The sequence below is a fragment of the Oncorhynchus keta genome, chromosome 10 (genome assembly GCF_023373465.1).
Source record: "Oncorhynchus keta strain PuntledgeMale-10-30-2019 chromosome 10, Oket_V2, whole genome shotgun sequence".
In the NCBI taxonomy this organism is placed as follows: Eukaryota; Metazoa; Chordata; class Actinopteri; order Salmoniformes; family Salmonidae; genus Oncorhynchus; species Oncorhynchus keta.
The window spans coordinates 9,518,062-9,540,561 of NC_068430.1; the positions used below are offsets into that span (position 1 = coordinate 9,518,062).

A 22,500-nucleotide genomic window follows, 5' to 3' on the forward strand; every position below is an offset into this window, starting at 1 on the left:
GGTCAGTTTGTTATATCTGGAGTACTTCTCCTGTCCTATTCGGTGTCCTGTGTGAATCTAAGTGTGCGTTCTCTAATTCTCTCCTTCTCTCTTTCTTTCTCTCTCTCGAAGGACCTGAGCCCTAGGACCATGCCCCAGGACTACCTGACATGATGACTCCTTGCTGTCCCCAGTCCACCTGGCCATGCTGCTGCTCCAGTTTCAACTGGCCTGGGCCCCTAGGACCATGTCCCAGGACATGACCTGACATGGCCATGACTCCTTGTTTCTGTCCCCCAGTCCCACCTGGCCATGGCTGCTGCTCCAGTTTCAACTGTTCTGCCTTACTATTATTCAACCATGCTGGTCATTTATGAACATTTGAACATCTTGGCCACGTTCTGTTATAATCTCCACCCGGCACAGCCAGAAGAGGACTGGCCACCCCACATATGCTCTCTCTAATTCTCTCTTTCTTTCTCTCTCTCGGAGGACCTGAGCCCTAGGACCGTGCCCCAGGACTACCTGACATGATGGCTCCTTGCTGTCCCCAGTCCACCTGACTGTGCTGCTGCTCCAGTTTCAACTGTTCTGCCTTATTATTATTCGACCATGCTGGTCATTTATGAACATTTGAACATCTTGGTCATGTTCTGTTATAATCTCTACCCGGCACAGCCAGAAGAGGACTGGCCACCCCACATAGCCCGGTTCCTCTCTAGGTTTCTTCCTAGGTTTTGGCCTTTCTAGGGAGTTTTTCCTAGCCACCGTGCTTTTACACCTGCATTGTTTGCTGTTTGGGGTTTTAGGCTGGGTTTCTGTACAGCACTTTGAGATATCAGCTGATGTACGAAGGGCTATATAAATACATTTGATTTGATTTGATTTATAGGTTATAGGTTATTTATAGGTTACACTTGAAGGGACGCGGAGGCCCGCAACAGAGATGAGAGAGGGATGGAGGGAAGGAGAAAGAGAGACACAGTACCTGATGTGAGCTGTAATTGGTCTGGCTGTGGATGAGAGGAGAGGGACAGAGGCTGTACTGGAGAGGCTGGCCCAACAGAGAGTAGCGCCCGTCACCTGCACACACACGGCACAGGACACAAACTGAAATATGAAATGTGTGTGCGAGCCAGAATCAAAAAGTGAACATGGGTTTAAAGGGTTAGCTGGGCAAGTTGGGGAGAGATGTGTCTGTGAAAGGCCAGGATAACTGTGAGTCTGTGAAAGGCCAGGATAACTGAATCTGTGAAAGGCCAGGATAACTGTGAGTCTGTGAAAGGCCAGGATAACTGTGAGTCTGTGAAAGGCCAGGATAACTGTGTGTCTGTGAAAGGCCAGGATCACTGTGTGTCTGTGACAGACCAGGATAACTGTGTGTCTGTGACAGACCAGGATAACTGTGTGTCTGTGAAAGGCCAGGATCACTGTGTGTCTGTGACAGACCAGGATAACTGTGTGTCTGTGAAAGGCCAGGATAACTGTGTGTCTGTGAAAGGCCAGGATAACTGTGAGTCTGTGAAAGGCCAGGATAACGGTGCGTCTGTGAAAGGCCAGGATCACTTGGTGACTGTGAAAGGCCAGGATAACTGTGTCTATGAAAGGCCAGGATAATAGTGTGTCTATGAATGGCCAGGATAATAGTGTGACGGTGTATCTGTGAAAGGCCAGGATACCTATGTGTCTGTGAAAGGCCAGGATACCTGTGTGTCTGTGAAAGGCCAGGATAATAGTGTGTCTATGAATGGCCAGGATAATAGTGTGACGGTGTATCTGTGAAAGGCCAGGATACCTATGTGTCTGTGAAAGGCCAGGATACCTGTGTGTCGGTGAAAGGTCAGGATACCTGTGTGTCTGTGAAAGGCCAGGATAAAGGTATGTCTGTGTGTCTGTGAAAGGCCAGGATACCTGTGTGTCTGTGAAAGGCAAGGATAAATGTGTCTGTGAAAGGCCAGGATAATAGTGTGTCTGAAAGGCCATGATAACTGTGTGTCTGAAAGGCCAGGATAACTGTGTGTCTGAAAGGCCAGGATAACTGTGTGTCTGAAAGGCCAGGATAAATGTGTGTCTGAAAGGCCAGGATAACTGTGTGTCTGAAAAGCCATGATAACTGTGTGTCTGAAAGGCCAGGATAACTGTGTGTCTGAAAGGCCAGGATAACTGTGTGTCTGACAGGCCAGGATAACTGTGTGTCTGAAAGGCCAGGATAACTGTGTGTCTGAAAGGCCAGGATAACTGTGTGTCTGAAAGGCCAGGATAACTGTGTGTCTGAAAGGCCAGGATAACTGTGTGTCTGAAAGGCCAGGATAACTGTGTGTCTGAAAGGCCATGATAACTGTGTGTCTGAAAGGCCAGGATAACTTGGTGACTGTGTGTAGGTGAAAGGTCAAGATAACTGTGTGTCTGAAAGGCCAGGATACCTGTGTGTCTGAAAGGCCAGGATACCTGTGTGTCTGAAAGGCCATGATACCTGTGTGTCTGTGTGTGTAGAGTGTGTGAAGATGGATGTGTAGGTGAAAGAGCAAGCTAGGCAAGGTGGTGCGATGTGTGTGTGTGTGTCTGTGTGTGTGCAGGGGGGTCAGCGCAGCCATGTGGGTAAAGTGAGTTAGGTTCTCAGGGCCTGCTGGTGGCTGCTCAAAAACAACATGGACAGCTCATCATGAAGGAGTCACTGTGTGAAGGGGTCACTGTGTGAAGGGGTCACTGTGTGAAGGGGTCACTGTGGAAGTGGGTGAAAGAGCGAAAACCAGGAGTTGGCTGGGACTTATCTCTCAATGCCAGGAATAACAGACCTGTGTGTAGGTTCCTCAGAAGCGCAAGGGGAGGACCATCCTCCTTAGTGAATAATACAAATTTAAAAATATATATATTTTTTAAAAAGTTATAATTTTCAATAGAGGTCAAACAATTCTGATTTTTCAACGCCGATACCGATTTTTGGAGGACCAAAAAAAGCAGACACCGATTAAATCGGGCGATTTATATTTATATATATTTGTAATAATGACAATTACAACAATACTGAATGAACACTAATTTTAACTTAATATAATACATAAATAAAATCAATTTAGTCTCAAATAAATAATGAAACATGTTCAATTTGGTTTAAATAACACAAAAACACAGTGTTGGAGAAGAAAGTAAAAGTGCAATATGTGCCGTGTAAAAAAGCTAACGTTTAAGTACCTTGCTCAGAACATGAGAACATTTGAAAGTTGGTGGTTCTTTTAAACTTGAGTCTTCAATATTCTCAATGCCTAATCTCTGGAGTTGATGGGCTTGAAGTCATTGACAGCACTGTGCTTCAACCCTGCTTACGAGCCTGCTGCTGCCTACCTCCTCTCAGTCAGATTGCTCTATCCAATATTAAATCATAGACTTAATTATAATATAATAAACAGACAGAACTACGAGCATTAGGTCATTAATATGGTCAAAACCGGAAACTATCATTTTGAAACAAAACGTTTATTCTTTCAGTGAAATACGGAACCGTTCCATATTTTATCTAACGGGTGGCATCCGTCAGTCTAAATATTACTGTTACATTGCACAACCTTCAATGTCATGTCATAATTATGTACAATTCCGGCAAATTAATTACGGTCTATGTTAGGAAGAAAATGGTCTTCACACAGTTCGTAACGAGCCAGACTGGTGCATATACAGTTGAAGTCTGTAGTTTACATACACCTTAATTAACCAAATACATTTCAAATCAGTTTTTCACCATTCCTGACATTTAATCCTAGTAAAACATTCCCTGTTTTAGGTCAGTTAGGATCACCACTTTATTTTAAGAATGTGAAATGTCAGAATAATAGTAGAGAGAATGCTTTATTTGAGCTTTTATTCATTTCATCATATTCCCAGTGGGTCAGAAGTTTACATACACTCAATAGTATTTGGTAGCATTGCCTTTAAATTGTTTAACTTGGGTCAAACGTTTTCGGGTAGCTTCCCACAATAAGTTGGGTGAATTTTGGCCCATTCCTCCTGACAGAGCTGGTGTAACTGAGTCAGATTTGTAGGCCTCCTTGCTCACACACGCTTTATCAGTTCGGCCAACACATTTTCTATGGAATTGAGGTCAGGGCTTTGTGATGGCCACTCCAATACCTTGACTTTGTTGTCCTTAAGCCATTTTGCCACAACTTTGGAAGTATGCTTGGGGTCATTGTCCATTTGGAAGACCCATTTGCGACCAAGCTTTAACTTGGACTGATGTCTTGAGATGTTGCTTCAATATATACACCTACTTTTCCCTTCTCGTTATGCCATCTATTTTGTGAAGTGCACCAGTTCCTCCTGTAACAAAGCACCCCACAACATGATGCTGCCACCCCCGTGCTTCACGGTTGGGATGGTGTTCTTTGGCTTGCAAGCCTCCCCCTTTTCCCTCCAAACATAACGGATGGTCATTATGGCCAAACAATTATATTTTTGTTTCATCAGACCAGAAGACATTTCTCCAAAAAGTACGATCTTTGTCCCCATGTGCAGTTGCAAACCGTAGTCTGGCTTTTTTATGCCGGTTTTGGAGCAGTGGCTTCTTCCTTGCTGAGCGGCCTTTCAGGTTTACATTTACATTTACATTTAAGTCATTTAGCAGACGCTCTTATCCAGAGCGACTTACAAATTGGTGCATTCACCTTATGACATCCAGTGGAACAGCCACTTTACAATAGTGCATCTAAATCTTTTAAGGGGGTGAGAAGGATTACTTTATCCTATCCTAGGTATTCCTTAAAGAGGTGGGGTTTCAGGTGTCTCCGGAAGGTGGTGATTGACTCCGCTGTCCTGGCGTCGTGAGGGAGTTTGTTCCACCATTGGGGGCCAGAGCAGCGAACAGTTTTGACTGGGCTGAGCGGGAACTGTACTTCCTCAGTGGTAGGGAGGCGAGCAGGCCAGAGGTGGATGAACGCAGTGCCCTTGTTTGGGTGTAGGGCCTGATCAGAGCCTGGAGGTACCGGGTGCCGTTCCCCTCACAGCTCCGTTGGTCTTGTAGCGGATGCGGAGTGGAGAGAGCGGAGGAGCGGGGTGACGTGAGAGAACTTGGGAAGGTTGAACACCAGACGGGCTTGGATGAGTTGTAGGGTTTTAATGGCACAGGCGGGAGCCCAGCCAACAGCGTTGCAGTAATCCAGACGGGAGATGACAAGTGCCTGGATTAGGACCTGCGCCGCTTCCTGTGTGAGGCAGGGTCGTACTCTGCGGATGTTGTAGAGCATGAACCTACAGGAACGGGCCACCGCCTTGATGTTAGTTGAGAACGACAGGGTGTTGTCCAGGATCACGCCAAGGTTCTTAGCGCTCTGGGAGGAGGACACAGGTTATGTCGATATAGGACTCGTTTTACTGTGGATATAGATACTTTTGTACCTGTTTCCTCCAGCATCTTCATAAGGTCCTTTGCTGTTGTTCTGGGATTGATTTGCACTTATCGCACCAAAGTACGTTCATCTCTAGGAGACAGAACGCGTCTTCTTCCTGAGCGGTATGACGGCTGCGTGGTCCCATGGAGTTTATACTTGCATACTATTGTTCGTTCAGATGAACGTGGTACCTTCAGGCATTTAGAAATTGCTCCCAAGGATGAACCAGACATGTGGAGGTCTACAATTAATTTTTCCGAGGTCTTGGCTGATATCTTTTGATTTTCCCATGTCAAGCAAAGAGGCACTGAGTTTGAAGGTAGTCCTTGAAATACATCCATAGGTACACCTCCAATTGACTCAAATTATGTCAATTAACCTATCAGAAGCTTCTAAAGCCATGACATAATTTTCTGGAATTTTCCAAGCTGTTTAAAGGCACAGTCAACTTAGTGTGTGTAAACGTCTGACACACTGGCATTGTGACACAGTGAATTATAAGTTAAATAATCTGTAAACAATTATTGAAAAAATTACTTGTGTCATGCACAAAGTAGATGTCCTAACCGACTTGCCAAAACTATAGTTTGTTAACAAGAAATTTGTGGAGTGGTTGAAAAACGAGTTTTAATGACGCCAACCTAAGTGTATGTAAACTTCCGACTTCAACTGTACCCTGACTCTGCTTACACTGAACGCAAGAGAAGTGACAATTACAGGCACGGCATTAATTATATGCAATGCAGGACAAGCTAGTTAAACAAGTAATATCATCAACCATGTGTAGTTAGTGATTATGTTAAGATTGATTGTTTTTTTATAAGTTTAATGCTAGCTATCAACTTACCATGGCTCCTTGCTGCCTGCACTTACGTAAACAGGTGGTCAGCCTGCCACGCAGTCTCCTTGTGGATTGCAATATAAATTGGCTAAAATGCTGATTAAAGACTTATGAAAACTTGAAATTGGCCCTAATTAAATCAGCCATTCCGATTAATCGGTCGACCTCTAATTTGTAGATAGACAATTACTATTATTTAGACAATACTAAATATAATTTATTATTATTATTATATATAATTTTTAGATAACAATACTAAATATATTCACGTCACCAAATAATGTATTAAAACACAGCGTTTTTGCAATGAAGGTCTGCAGTAGCCTCAACAGCACTCTGTCGGGAAGCAACATGGTGTAGCTAGAGGACAGCTAGCTTCCATCCTCCTCTGGCTACATTGACTTCAATACAATACAATTCAATTCAACAATACAATTCAACAATACAATTCAATACAAAACCGAGGAGGCTCATGGTTCTCATCCCCTTCCACCTACAGACCCCTTCCTTTTCCCACATTGCCTCATTCTAAAATGGATTATATAAATAAAAATCCTCAATCTGCACACAATACACCCCATAATGACAAAGCGAAAACATTATTGCAAATCTATTACAAATGTAAAAAAACACTTATTTGCGTTAGTATTCAGACCCTTTGCTGTGAGACTCGAAATTGAGCTTCTGTTTCTATTGATCATCCTTGTGATATTTCTACAACTTGATTGGAGTCCACCTGTGGTAAATTCAATTGATTAGACATGATCTGGAAAGGCACACACACCTGTCTATTTAAGGTTCCACAGTTGACAGTGCACGTCAGAGCAAAAACCAAGCCATGAGATCGAAGGAATTGTCCGTAGAGCTCCGAGACAGGATGCTGTCGAGGCACAAATCTGGGGAAGGGGTACCAAAAACATTTCTGCAGCATTGGAGGACTCCAAGAACACAGTGGCCTCATTCATTCTTAAATGGAAGAAGTTTGGAACAACCGAGACTTTGTCCGCCCAGCCAAACTGAGCAATCGGGAGAGAAGGGCTTTGGTCAGGGAGGTTACCAAGAACCCGATGGTCACTCTGACAGAGCTCTTGAGTTCCTCTGTGGAGATGGGAGAACCTTCCAGAAGGACAATCATCTCTGCAGCACTTCACCATCAGGTCTTTATGGTAGAATGTCCAGTTGGAAGCCGTTTTTCAGTAAAAGGCACATGACAGCCAGCGTGGAGTTTGCTTGGAGTTTGATAAAAGGCACCTAAAGACTCAAGACCATGAGAAACAAGATTCTCTGGTCTGATGAAACCAAGATTGAACTCTTTGGCCTGAATGCCAAGCGTCACGTCTGGAGGAAACCTGGCACCATCCCTACAGTTATAAAACCCTCACTCCCCCCTATCTGAGATATCTACTGCAGCCCTCATATCTCACACACACACACACACACACACACACACACACACACACACACACACACACACACACACACACACACACACACACACACACACACACCACACCCGTTCTGCCAGTCACATTCTGTTAAAGGTCCTCTAAGCACACACATCCCTGGGTCGCACCTCTTTTCAGTTCGCTGCAGCTAGCGACTGGAACGAGCTGCAACAAAACACTCAAACTGGACAGTTTTATCTCAATCTCTTAATTCAAAGACTCAATCTTACTGACAGTTGTGGCTGCTTTGTGTGATATTTTGTTGTCTCTACCTTCTTGCCCTTTGTGCTGTTGTCTGTGTCCAATAATGTTTGTACCATGTTTTGTGTTGCTACCTTGCTGTGTTGTTGTATTAGGTCTCTCTTTGCGTAGTGTTGTGTTGTCTCTCTTGTTGTGATGTGTGTTTTGTCCTATATGTATATTTATATTGTATTTATTTATTCATTCTTAATCCCAGGCCCCGGTCCCCACAGGAGGCCTTTTGCCTTTTGGTCGGCCATCATTGTAAATAAGAATTTGTTCTTAACTGACTCGCCTAGTTAAATAAAAAGGTTAAATAAATTAAATTTAAAAAATACGGTGACGCATGGTGGTGGCTGCATCATGCTGTGGGGATGTTCTTCAGCGGCAGGGACTGGGAGAATAGTCAGCATCGAGGCAAAGCTGAATTGAGCAAAGTACAGAGAGATCCTTGATGAAAACTTTCTCTAGAGCGCTCAGGAGTGAAGGTTCAGCTTCAAACAGGACAACGCAGGAGTGGCTTCAGGACAAGTCTCTGAATGTCCTTGAGTGGCCCAGCGAGAGCCCGGACTTGAACCTGATCGAACATCTCTGGAGACCTGAAAATAGCTGTGCAGTGACGATCCAACCTGACAGAGTTGGAGAGGATCTGCAGACAAGAATGGGAGAAACCCCGCAAATACAGGTGTGCCAAGATTGTATCGTCATACACAAGAAGACTCAAGGCTGTAATCACTGCCAAAGGTGCTTCAACAAAGTACTGAGTAAAGGGTCTGAATACTTATGTAAATGTGATATCAGTTTTTCTTATTTTTAATACATTTGCTAAACATTTCTAAAAACCTTTTTTTGCTTTGTCATTATGGGGTATTGTGATGTCATTATGGGGTATTGTGATGTCATTATGGGGTATTGTGATGTCATTATCGGGTATTGTGTGTAGATTGAAAAAAATCTATTTTAGAATAAGGTGTTAACGTAACAAAATGTCGAAAAAGTCAAGGGGTCTGAATACTTTCCGAATGCACTGTATATCGTGGGTCTCGCACCCTCCTAAACAAAATGACACCAGCCTCCACTGGTGTGTGTGTGTCGAGCAAGCTACCAAAGTAATATTGGTAATTCACTGGTTTTCTATGTTAACTTTGGTCATTTACACTTGAATAAGGTTTTTTTTTTAAACATGTATTCATATATATTATTCATTATTATTATTTTTGTCTCCCTATTGTCCATGCGATTCTAGTAAATAGACCGTATGATTCAGTAGAAAATAAACTAATTAATGAAAAAAGCATCTAAAATCAACAATGCCATTATTTTCAATTAACTCTGCAACTCTTACAACTATTGACTTTTTTTCACAACTGCCCACAGAGACAGAGTAAAATAAAGACAAGTGTGAGGAAAAAGAAAGTTAATTTCATGCTGAAACCCACCAATGAATGGTATTCACAAAGATCTATATTTAGGATAATATTTTACTGCTTTGTCATTCAATGTTTTACTTTTTAAAACATCTTATTTAAATATTGTATACACAGTATTTTAGATGAGGCGACACAGAGGGCCAGTGATAATCTGAAATACCCAAAAAAAATCCACTTGATATCGTGTCGTCTTATAAAATTTCCTCCAAAAACCTGAAAGCAAAAACAATGTCTAAACTTAGGTTTCCAGTAATATACCCTCCCTTTGCAACCCAAGTCAGGTGTGTGAGGACAGATGAGTAGGTGAAAGGGCCAGATAACGTAGGCAAGCAGGCGTGAGGTGTGTGTGTGTGTGAGGGGGGGGGGTCAGCGCAGCCATGTGGGTAAAGTGAGTTAGGTTCTCAGGGCCTGCTGGTGGCTGGTCAGAAACAACATGGACAGCTCATCATGAAGGGGTCACTGTGTGAAGGGGTCACTGTGTGAAGGGGTCACTGTGTGAAGGGGTCACTGTGTGAAGGGGTCACTGTGTGAAGGGGTCACTGTGTGAAGGGGTCACTGTGTGAAGGGGTCACTGTGTGAAGGGGTCACTGTGTGAAGGGGTCACTGTGTGAAGGGGTCACTGTGTGAAGGGGTCACTGTGTGATGGGGTCACTGTGTGATTTTAATTTTAATTTATTTTAATTTTACCTTTATTTAACCAGGCAAGTCAGTTAAGAACAAATTCTTATTTTCAATGACGGCCTAGGAACAGTGGGTTAACTGCCTGTTCACGGGCAGAACGACAGATTTGTACATTGTCAGCTCGGGGGTTTGAACTCGCAACCTTCCGGTTACTAGTCCAACGCTCTAACCACTATGCTACCCTGCCGCCCCAATGACGGCCGACCAAGAGGCACAAGGTGATGATGGGGGTGTGTGATGGGGTCACTGTGTGAAGGGGACAGTGTGATGGGGTCACTGTGTGAAGGGGTCACTGTGTGATGGGGTCACTGTGTGAAGGGGTCAGTGTGAAGGGGACACTGTGTGAAGGGGTCACTGTGTGATGGGGTCACTGTGTGAAGGGGTCACTGTGTGAAGGGGACACTGTGTGAAGGGGTCACTGTGTGAAGGGGACACTGTGTGAAGGGGTCACTGTGTGAAGGGGTCACTGTGTGATGGGGTCACTGTGTGATGGGGTCACTGTATTTTATTTTTATTTATTTTAATTTTACCTTTATTTAACCAGGGGTCACTGTTTTCAATGTGATGGGGTCACTGTGTGATGGGGTCACTGTGTGAAGGGGCCCCAATCACCAAGAGGCACAAGGTGTGATGGGGGTGTGTGAACTGTGTGAAGGGGACAGTGCACTCACTGTGTGATGGGGTCACTGTGTGAAGGGGTCACTGTGTGAACATGTGTGAAGGGGGTGAAAGAGGCTCACCGTGTCAAACATGTGTGTGTGTGTGTGTGTGTGTGTGTGTGTGTGTGTGTGTGTGTGTGTGTGTGTGTGTGTGTGTGTGTGTGTGTGTGTGTGTGTGTGTGTGTGTGTGTGTGTGTGTGTATGAGTTTGTATATGTGTATGAGTGTGTATTTGTGTGTGCATGTATGAGCATGTGTGTGTCAAATCAAATCAAATGTATTTGTCACATACACATGGTTAGCAGATGTTAATGCGAGTGTAGCGAAATGCTTGTGCTTCTAGTTCCGACAATGCAGTAATAACCAACAAGTAATCTAATCTAGCTAACAATTCCAAAACTACTACCTTATAGGCACAAGTGTAAGGGGATAAAGAATATGTACATAAAGATATATGAATGAGTGATGGTACAGAGCGGCATAGGCAAGATACAGTAGATGGTATCGAGTACAGTATATACATATGAGATGAGTATGTAAACAAAGTGGCATAGTTAAAGTGGCTAGTGATACATGTATTACATAAAGATGCAGTAGATGATATAGAGTACAGTATATACGTATACATATGAGATGAATAATGTAGGGTATGTAAACATTATATTAGGTAGCATTGTTTAAAGTGGCTAGTGATATATTTTACATAATTTCCCATCAATTCCCATTATTAAAGTGTCAGTGTGTTTGCAACAGCCAATCAATGTTAATGGTGGCTGTTTAACAGTCTGATGGCCTTGAGATAGAAGCTGTTTTTCAGTCTCTCGGTCCCAGCTTTGATGCACCTGTACTGACCTTGCCTTCTGGATGATAGCAGGGTGAACAGAAAGTGGCTTGGGTGGTTGTTGTCCTTTATGATTTTCATGGCCTTCCTGTGACATCGGGTGGTGAAGGTGTCCTGGAGGGCAGGTAGTTTGCCCCCCGGTGATGCGTTGTGCAGACCTCACTACACTCTGGAGAGCCTTACGGTTGTGGGCGGAGCAGTTGCCGTACCAGGCGGTGATACAGCCCGACAGGATCCTCTCGATTGTGCATCTGTAGAAGTTTGTGAGTGCTTTTGGTGACAAGCCGAATTTCTTCAGCCTCCTGAGGTTGAAGAGGCGCTGCAGCGCCTTCTTCACGATGCTGTCTGTGTGGGTGGACCAATTCAGTTTGTCTGTGATGTGTACGCCGAGAAACTTAAAACTTACTACCCTCTCCACTACTGTTCCATCGATGTGGATAGGGGGGTGTTCCCTCTGCTGTTTCCTGAAGTCCACAATCATCTCCTTAGTTTTGTTGACGTTGAGTGTGAGGTTATTTTCCTGACACCACACTCCGAGGGCCCTCACCTCCTTCCCTGTAGGCCGTCTCGTCGTTGTTGGTAACCAAGCCTACCACTGTTGTGTCGTCCACAAACTTGATGATTGAGTTGGAGGCGTGCGTGGCCACGCAGTCGTGGGTGAACAGGGAGTACAGGAGAGGGCTCAGAACGCACCCTTGTGGGGCCCCAGTGTTGAGGATCAGCGGGGTGGAGATGTTGTTGCCTACCCTCACCACCTGGGGGCGGCCCGCCAGGAAGTACAGTACCCAGTTGCACAGTGCGGGGTCGAGACCCAGAGTCTCGAGCTTGATGACGAGCTTGGAGGGCACTATGCTGTTAAATGCCGAGCTGTAGTCGATGAACAGCATTCTCACATAGGTATTCCTCTTGTCCAGATGGGTTAGGGCAGTGTGCAGTGTGGTTGAGATTGCATCGTCTGTGGACCTATTTGGGCGGTAAGCAAATTGGAGTGGGTCTAGGGTGTCAGGTAGGGTGGAGGTGATATGGTCCTTGACTAGTCTCTCAAAGCACTTCATGATGAGTGAGTGCTACGGGGCGGTAGTCGTTTAGCTCAGTTACCTTAGCTTTCTTGGGAACAGGAACAATGGTGGCCCTCTTGAAGCATGTGGGAACAACAGACTGGGATAGGGATTGATTGAATATGTCCGTAAACACACCAGCCAGCTGGTCTACGCATGCTCTGAGGGCGCGGCTGGGGATGCCGTCTGGGCCTGCAGCCTTGCGAGGGTTAACACGTTTAAATGTTTTCCTCACCTCGGCTGCAGTGAAGGAGAGTCCGCATGTTTTGGTTGTGGGCCGTATCAGTGGCACTGTATTGTCCTCAAAGCGGGCAAAAAAGTTATTTAGTCTGCCTGGGAGCAAGACATCCTGGTCCGTGACTGGGCTGGTTTTCTTTTTGTAATCCGTGATTGACTGTAGACCCTGCCACATACCTCTTGTGTCTGAGCCGTTGAATTGAGATTCTACTTTGTCTCTATACTGACGCTTAGCTTGTTTGATTGCCTTGCGGAGGAAATAGCTACATTGTTTATATTCGGTCATGTTACCAGACACCTTGCCCTGATTAAAAGCAGTGGTTCGCGCTTTCAGTTTCACGCGAATGCTGCCATCAATCCACGGTTTCTGGTTTGGGAATGTTTTAATCGTTGCTATGGGAACGACATCTTCAACGCACGTTCTAATGAACTCGCTCACCGAATCAGCGTATTCGTCAATGTTGTTGTTTGATTGCAATACGAAACATATCCCAGTCCACGTGATGGAAGCAGTCTTGGAGTGTGGAATCACTGTGTGTGTGTATGAGCGTGTGTGTGTGTGTATGAGCGTGACTGCTACCGGCTCACAGTGACATTTGTTCAGTAAGCTGGCATGTACACATCTTTTGGTCATGTCATGTCAAACTGGTGTGTGTGTGTGTGTGTGTGTGTGTGTGCGTATGTGTGTGTGTGTGTGTGTGTGTGTGTGTGTGTGTGTGTGTGTGTGTGTGTGTGTGTGTGTGTGTGTGTGTGTGTAAAAAAAAATAGTGTTTTTTTCTCCCCTTATTTCGTGCCATCCAAAATGGTTGTTCCGATCTGGTGTCATCATGGCAACTCCCCAACGGGGTCGTTAGAGGCACGTTTCCTGCATCACATGACCCACCAAGCTACTTCTTAACACACTGATCGCGTAACCCGGAAGCCAGGAAACACTGTTCAACTGACAACTAAAGTCCGCTTGCATGCGTCCCGGCTCGCCACGAGGAGTTGCTTAAAGCGTGGCGAGCCCCGGCCAAACCCTCCCCGAACCCGGACGGCGCTGGGCTGATTGGGACTATGGGACTCCCGTCATAGTCGGCTGTAGTGGCGCCTTAGACCAGGGCGCCTTTCGGGAGGCCACTTGTGTGTGTGTGTGTGTCTGTGTATGCGGTGTGTGCATGGTAAGTGTTACGGTGTGCATCTGTTTGTCTCCGTCTCTGTGTGGTGTTACCTTGTGCGGGCCCTGGTCCGGGCCGGGGGAACTGTGACAGTAGGGGCAGAGGGACGAGGCCTGGACAGACACTGCTCACGCTGCCTGAGGGGGAGGGGGCAGGAGACTGGGTGGGGGAGGACAGAGGACTGCTCTGCATCTGTGTACTCGTCTGGAGGGGGGATGGGGGAGGGAGATAGAGGGGAGGACATGGATAGAGGAGAGGACGAGACATACTGTAGTTCACAATACAGATAGTCAACAAATATATCACAAATTAGTATTTTTTCATTTAAAATGTCATGTCAGCTTAGGAGAATCCTACGCTGTCCTCCTGAATAGTCCACAGGATTCTGTAAGTGAGGGAGAGGTATAGAGTATACAGGAAGTACAGTAATTCTGTGTATATAACACCTGTTGGTGTACTGTAGTGTAGTATTATAGTAGTGCTGTATATAGTACCTGTTGTAGTACTGTATGGTAGTATTATAGTAGTGCTGTATATAGTACCTGTTGTAGTACTGTATGGTAGCACTGTATATATGCTGTATATAGTACCTTTTGTAGTACTGTATGGTAGTATTATAGTAGTGCTGTATATAGTACCTGTTGTAGTACTGTATGGAAGTATTATAGTAGTGCTGTATATAGTACCTGTTGTAGTACTGTATGGTAGTATTATAGTAGTGCTGTATATAATTCCTGTTGTAGTACTGTATGGTAGTATTATAGTAGTACTGTATATAGTACCTGTTGTAGTACTGTATGGTAGTATTATAGTAATGCTGTATATAGTACCTGTTGTAGTACTGTATGGTAGTATTATTGTAGTGCTGTATATAGTACCTGTTGTAGTACTGTATGGTAGTATTATAGTAGTGCTGTATATAGTTCCTGGTGTAGTACTGTATGGTAGTATTATAGTAGTACTGTATATAGTACCTTTTGTAGCACTGTATATATGCTGTATATAGTACCTTTTGTAGTACTGTATGGTAGTATTATAGTAGTGCTGTATACAGTACCTGTTGTAGTACTGTAGTGTAGCATTATAGTAATGCTGTATATAGTACCTGTTGTAGTACTATATGGTAGTATTATAGTAGTGCTGTATACAGTACCTGTTGTGTGTTGTCAGATTTGTAGAGTTCTCCAGGCTTACTGGGTCTCTGCTCGAGGCTGTAGTACTTGCAGGGGTTCCACTGGACCAGAGGAGGATTGTGGGTAGGCTGGGGTCCGTTGGGGACACTAAGCTGCATGACCATCACCCCAGGCCCTGGGGGGGCCACCCCTGTATATTTAGCAACACACACAAAGTTAAAGCATTGTAGGGAAAAGGTTACACTTTTAAAGTGAACCCTTCGTCATAAGGGCTACGACACAGGGCCAACGTTGTTGACCAAACCTAATCGATAAAGTTAGAGCTCGGGAAAACAGATGAACTCTCACCTGAATATTGCTGCTGTATCTGTGGAGGGTTGCAGGGAGAAGTAGACGTGCTCATCTGGTACTGCTCTGAGCTGGGCTGCAGGTACCCTACTGATGGACTGGAGAGAGACGCACACAGAGAAACACACACACAGAGAAACACACACACACACACACGGAGACGAACACAGACACACACACACACACACACAGAAACACAGAGACAACAGAGACACACACACACACAGAAGCACACACACAGAGAAACACACACACACACACACACACACACACACACACACACACACACACACACACACACACACACACACACACACACACACACACACAGACGCACACACACACACAGAGAAACACACACACAGAGACACACACACACAGAGAAACACACACACAGAAACACACACACACAGAGAAACACACACACACACACCGAGAAACACACACACAGAGAAACACACACACCGAGAAACACACACACCGAGAAACACACACACCGAGAAACACACACACCGAGAAACACACACACAGAGAAACACACACACAGAGAAACACACACACACAGAGAAACACACAGAGAAACACACGCACTGTAAGCACTTGGCAGCCATCCACAGACGGTAGGCATTATCACACCAATAAGCTGCGTGTGTGCGTCTCTCTGTGTGTGTGTGTGTGTGTGTGTGTGTGTGTGTGTGTGTGTGTGTGTGTGTGTGTGTGTGTGTGTGTGTGTGTTTCTCTGTGTGTGCGTCTCTGTGTAACAGGCTTCAATCACAACGGTCATATTTTGTTTAGCGATATTTTTTTAAGCGATGTGTCAAAGAAAAGAGAAATAAAGATTCAAGTGTTTAAATAGGTTGTTTATTGATTCCAGTCATGTGACTTTCTATCCTAATTCAATCATCTTTAATGACTTCACTTACAGCTCATGTTTCCCCAGAGTGTCTTAATAATTACTGCTTAGCCAGGCGGTCAGCAGGAGAGCTTGTTACTGATAAGAATTACATTCAACTTCATTCAGGAATGAACGGTCTGCTTCTGGAGTATAGGCCATTTCCTCTGTAATGTGTTTACTTTTTAGTTTTTTTTTTAAAGTGTAGTTTATTATTGTAATTCCAGAAGTGAGATTATACGTGACACTTATTTAGAACAAGTTATCTGGGTTGTAGCTCAACAGGTCTGCTGGAGGCAATATGTTGGGAGTAGTTCTCCCCATACAATATATCCAGCGCTTCAGTATCTGTTCAAAGCACGCTTTATAAAATCACTTACATTTTATTTATTTTTTTAAGTACCTACCTTGTGCTGTTCTGTTGTGTGGGGGTGATGACGCTGTAGTATACAGGCATGGGCCCCTGGACAGTCTGCACAGACTGACTGACTGGCACCATGACCTGCTGCTGGTACTGCTGGATCACCTGTTGAGAGTCACTGGCCACAGGGACCTGCTAGGAGGCAAGACACATGAACATGTAGCCACGGTGAGTTGGCACCCAATAGGGAATATCATCTTGGTCTAATAGCTGGTTTCCCGAGCGAGAGACCCGGGTTCGGATTACAACAGTTACATCCCACTCGTCGCGTTTACATAAAAATAGTTGTGGTCCGAGAACTGAGCCTTCTAAATGGAACTCCTAAATGCATACAAGATGTAGCAATCTCACACACAAACACACAACCTTAAATGTACCTGATATGAGGGCATCTGTGGGTACTGAACCATCATGGCCGTCACCTGTCCATGCATGCCCTGCCCCTGGGAGGTGAGGAGGGCCTGGTTCTGGGGCTGCTGGGATACTCCTATCATTCCCTGGTACTGGGGCTGCTGGCTGGGCATCATGGTCTGGAGAGCTGCTGGTTATGTAGGACATGGTCATGGTAACACAGGTGTGTGTGTGTGTGTGTGTGTGTGTGTGTGTGTGTGTGTGTGTGTGTGTGTGTGTGTGTGTGTGTGTGTGTGTGTGTGTGTGTGTGTGTGTGTGTGTGTATTTTGGGTATGCCACACACCTATCAACCCTGGTCCTACTGGTGACACGCAAGGCACATGGAAGAATCACATTTATACTCTAAATACATTTGAATACAGGAATTTGACTCAGTGAAATGGAGCTGCCACTAAAACAGGATATACAGACAGGCAATAAACAGGATATACAGACAGACGATAAACAGGATATACAGACAGGCAATAAACAGGATATACAGACAGACGATAAACAGGATATACAGACAGACGATAAACAGGATATACAGACAGACGATAAACAGGATATAGAGACAGACGATAAACAGGATATAGAGACAGAAGATAAACAGGATATAGAGACAGACGATAAACAGGATATAGAGACAGACGATAAACAGGATATACAGACGCAGAATTTACACAAATCCACATACAGTAAGCTAAAAACTACAGAATACACTATAAAACACTAAGACACATTATTTAAATAATGCACGTAGGGACGTAACAATAAAAATGATTTCATGTTAACACAGACTGTCTAGAAAGGAAGGAATGTACACAAAGTCATGGAAGACCATGGGCCTATATGGGGAAGCAGAACATGACTGTCCGGCAGAGGGTAGGCTTGTTGCTGCCTGAATGCTCAGGGTCATTCCGAGTGTAACCAAGGTAACTTTTCAGGACTCGTTGCATCAGTGCTTCTGTCCCAAACTACACAACGTGGTGACTAAAATAGCCATTTATTCCTGGGAACCAGTATTTAGCTAACCTTGATCCTTGTGTTATTTTAGAGCTGTGTTGGCGTTGTTTCTGTTGACACGGCAAGGGTCTGATCATGTTGACTGGGTGAGTGAACGGCTATCGTACACAGTGTATTCTTTGTTGCCAAATCAGGCGATCAGCACTTCGGTGCCTCTATGCTTTGAAAGTCTCTGTACTCAAAACACAACACACTGTTGATGTTTATTCAGCAAATATACACAGTGAAATACAGTGTACAGTAGTAGTCCTGGCTTTCACCGGTCCTGCTTAGTCAGATTCTCAAACTGTGAGTGTAACCTCATTTTAATATGAAGTGTAGAAATTGATTTGGCTTTGGTCAAAAGGATTTTTTAAATGTTTAAAACCTGGTAAAAAAAAATGGTCTGAACAGACCGTTACGAGATGCAGGGAGTGTATCGTGTAGCCCCATCCAAGTAGAACAAATTGGTGTTGTATGAACAAGGAGATGGTCAGATGTAATCACACCCAACCAAAATATAAACGCAACATGTAAAGTGTTAGTCCCATGCTTCATGAGCTGAAATAAAAGATTCCAGAAGTATTCCACAGGCACAAAAAGCATATTTTTCTCAAATGACGTGTTCAAATTGGTTTAAATCCCTGTTAGTGAGCATTTCTCAGATGGCCGGCTGGACGTAGTGACAAATTCAGCGGCTTATGGTAGAAAAGTGTACATAAAATATCTGGCAACAGCTCTGGTGGGCATTCCTGCAGTCAGCATGCCGATTGCATGCCCCCTCAAAACTTGAGACATCTGTGGCATTGTGTTTTGTGACAAAACTGCACATTTTAGAGTGGCCTTTCATTTTCCGCAGCACAAGGTGAACCTGTGTAATGATCATGCTGTTAAAACAGATTATTGAAATGCCACACCTGTCAGGTGGATGGAAAAGGGGAAATACTCTCACTAACAAGGAAGTAAACATATTTGTGCAAAATAGATCAGAAAAATATGTTTTTTTTTGTGTGTACAGGGGAAAAATATATAGTTTTGTTATTGGGTAACAAGATCAATACAATCATAAAAATACAATTACAATTCACCCCCCCATTTGAAAAAAAAAAAAGTACATCCCCTCCCACCCATTCCAAATATACATACACACCCCCCACCCCACTTTCCATGTTCGATGAGTGCTAGGACTCGTTTTATTCATACGGCAAGGGATAACTCCAACATAATTATGTCCTGAAAGTATGCAAGCCAGTTCCTTATATGAAGGTCAGTGTCATGACGTTGGCCTGGGGGTAGGTTTATGACAGTCATAAATACCTCTTCCCCCCTTTTTCCTCTCTCTACCCTTCTGATGTTACATTTGCAAAACACCTTGGTTAACATAGAGATTCTGGGAACATCAGAAGGTGGGGGGGAAATGAACTATATTCTGGTAATCCGACCAATTGAACATATGCGGTGGTACTTAATGAATATGATGTCAGTTCGGTTGTCATCTAAGACATTCTCATCAATGATAAGATGACATAACTCTACAGTGGAAAGTCTACACATCAGAGTAATCGGATTCACATGGAATTGTTGTTCAATTTAAATGTTTGAATATGAAATTATTTGTGATGGGATGAAATGTGATTTTAGCTACTAAAATGTGAGATTTGGGTTTTCATGAGTGAATTAGGCCCGACTCAGTGGCCCGCCCACGTGAAGAGACATAGGTTGTAAACTATGAAACACACCCTCCTTTCCCTTCCTATATAAAGCCTTGACGGCAATATAACCTCCTGTTCCGAGGATGTGAGGATGACGGTCCGATGTCAGAATGATTCAGATAATAACTACAGAACGAAGCCAACGTCAGCGTGACCTTTGGTTGCGAATGGTATGAACTTTGAACTCTTATTCACTACAGAAGTGAAACCTCCTAGCCGTTGAGCTAGCAACAGCAGCTGCAAACGAAGGTTAAGAAGGAACAGACAGAGTATCCCGTCTATCACACAACGACGTTACTACAACGTTACTACAGAGTATCCAATTGACCACCAGAGACATTCTTCAAAGGACAAAGGACTCGGTTTGGCAACACGGCCTTCCATCTACCACCAACCTACTGAAGCGCAGCTCAGAGTAAATATTTATTGCATTTTCCTTTTCCAAATGGGCGGTAATTTAAAATGCATAAGATACTGTATTTACGATAGCACAGATTCGCCCTTTGTTCCTCAGTCTTCCCGCTCTTTCACTCAAACCCAGCCCCTTTTATTTTGTGTAACAAACTGTCATATCTGTTCCGCCCGCTAGAGATGTTTTCCTTTATGACGTCATTTGTAATCAAGTTATGATTAATTATGTGTATGTGTAATTCTGTGTGATTAGTTAGGTATTTAGTAAATAAATCATTAAACCCAATGTTGTATTGCTGATTCAACTTGTTAGCCAGGGTTTGTGCAGATAACAAAGAATTTACAACTTTCAGATGAGACTGAATTAAGGTGACGATTAATATTGACTGCTATTGATGTAAAATATTACTAGGTCTTTAAGAGTTTATTCGGAAGATAACCGCTCTATAAATATTATTTCATGGTGCCCCGACTCTCTAGTTAATTACATTTACATGATTAGCTCAATCAGGTAATATTAATTTATGGAGAAATTATTTTATAGAATACCATGTCATATCACTTAATCCGGCATTGCCAAAGACACGACGTCAGCGTATGGAACATTTCTGGAATCTTTAATTTCAGGAACCAACACTTTACATGTTTCGTTTACAGTGCCTTTGGATTGTATATTCAGACATCTTGACTTTTTTCACATTTTGTTAGGTTACAGCCTTATTCTAAAATTGTTAAGATTTATGTTTTTTCCCCTCATCAACCTACACACAATACCCCATAATGACATCACAATCACCCCATAATGACATCACAATCACCCCATAATGACAAAGCAAAAAAAAAGGTTTAGACATTTGATTGATTTGTCATTATGGGGTATTGTGTGTAGATTGCTGAGGAAAATGTTTAATTTAATCAATTTTAGAATAAGGCTGTAACGTAACAAAAAAAAAAGGAAAAATGTCAAGGGGTCTGAATACTGTATATTTTTGTTCAGTATAAAACTGTACAGCACTTTAAAAACACAGACAGACTAATCTTTAATTGAGAAAGATGGTACTGGAGTGGTACTGACCAGACTGCTGTGTGGGCTGAGCCATGGGCTGGGGCATGGGCTGAGCCATGGGCTGGGGCATGGGCTGGGGCATGGGCTGAGCCATGGGCTGGGGCATGGGCTGAGCAGGGTAGGACACCTGGTGAGACATGGGTCCAGGCCGGTACTGCTGCCCTGTGCTGGGGTACTGCTGCCCTGTGCTGGGGTACTGCTGCCCTGTGCTGGGGTACTGCTGCCCTGTGCTGGGGTACTGCTGCCCTGTGCTGGGGTACTGCTGCCCAGGGGTGTAATAAGATATCTGGAGGAGCAGAGGGAGGGAGAAATACAGTCAGTTCATAGGTAGTACAATAAGAAACCTTCCAACCAAATTAATAAAAGTGCGCAAACTAGATATCAACTCTTAGAGGTTGATGGAAGTTCAAAGGTAGCATTTATATTTATTATGGATCCCCATTAGTTCCTGACAAGGCAGCAGCTACTCTTCCTGGGGTTTATTTTCCATGAGTTTAGCTCAGAGAGAGAGAGGCAGGTCTGTATGAGGTGAGCCCTGCTGCCTTTCCATCTGAGTTTGGCTCAGAGAGAGAGGCAGGTCTGTATGAGGTGAACCATGCTGCCATTCCATCTGAGTTTGGCTCAGAGAGAGGCAGGTCTGTATGAGGTGAGCCCTGCTGCCATTCCATCTGAGTTTGGCTCAGAGAGAGAGGCAGGTCTGTATGAGGTGAGCCCTGCTGCCATTCCATCTGAGTTTGGCTCAGAGAGAGAGGCAGGTCTGTATGAGGTGAGCCCTGCTGCCATTCCATCTGAGTTTGGCTCAGAGAGAGAGGCAGGTCTGTATGAGGTGAGCCCTGCTGCCATTCCATCTGAGTTTGGCTCAGAGAGAGAGAGGCAGGTCTGTATGAGGTGAGCCATGCTGCCTTATAGCCAGTGGCTATCCCGAAGGACAAGATACATGCAGGGAACAGTAAAGCAACACTGCTCTCTAGGGATATCTCCCTCTGTCAAGATCCATACACTGTAGGCTATGGCTATTCTCTTAAATGTGAACGCACTGCCACTAGCTACCTCACAGAGCAGTGAACACACTGCCACTAGCTACCTCACAGAGCGGTGAACACACTGCCACTACCTCACAGAGCGGTGAACACACTGCCACTAGTTACCTCACAGAGCGGTGAACACACTGCCA

The 22,500-nt window shown here is 44.2% G+C and overlaps 1 protein-coding gene across 1 annotated transcript in view; it reads right to left on the minus strand.

Annotated features, from left to right (window-relative positions):
* Window positions 1–22,500, minus strand: part of LOC118389608 (R3H domain-containing protein 2) — a 126,355-nt gene that overhangs the window by 8,202 nt on the left and 95,653 nt on the right. The window contains 7 exon segments of the mRNA XM_052528625.1: window positions 968–1,062; window positions 14,002–14,152; window positions 15,102–15,271; window positions 15,430–15,527; window positions 16,729–16,877; window positions 17,120–17,283; window positions 21,336–21,612. Coding sequence (XP_052384585.1) covers window positions 968–1,062; window positions 14,002–14,152; window positions 15,102–15,271; window positions 15,430–15,527; window positions 16,729–16,877; window positions 17,120–17,283; window positions 21,336–21,612 — 1,104 coding nt within the window.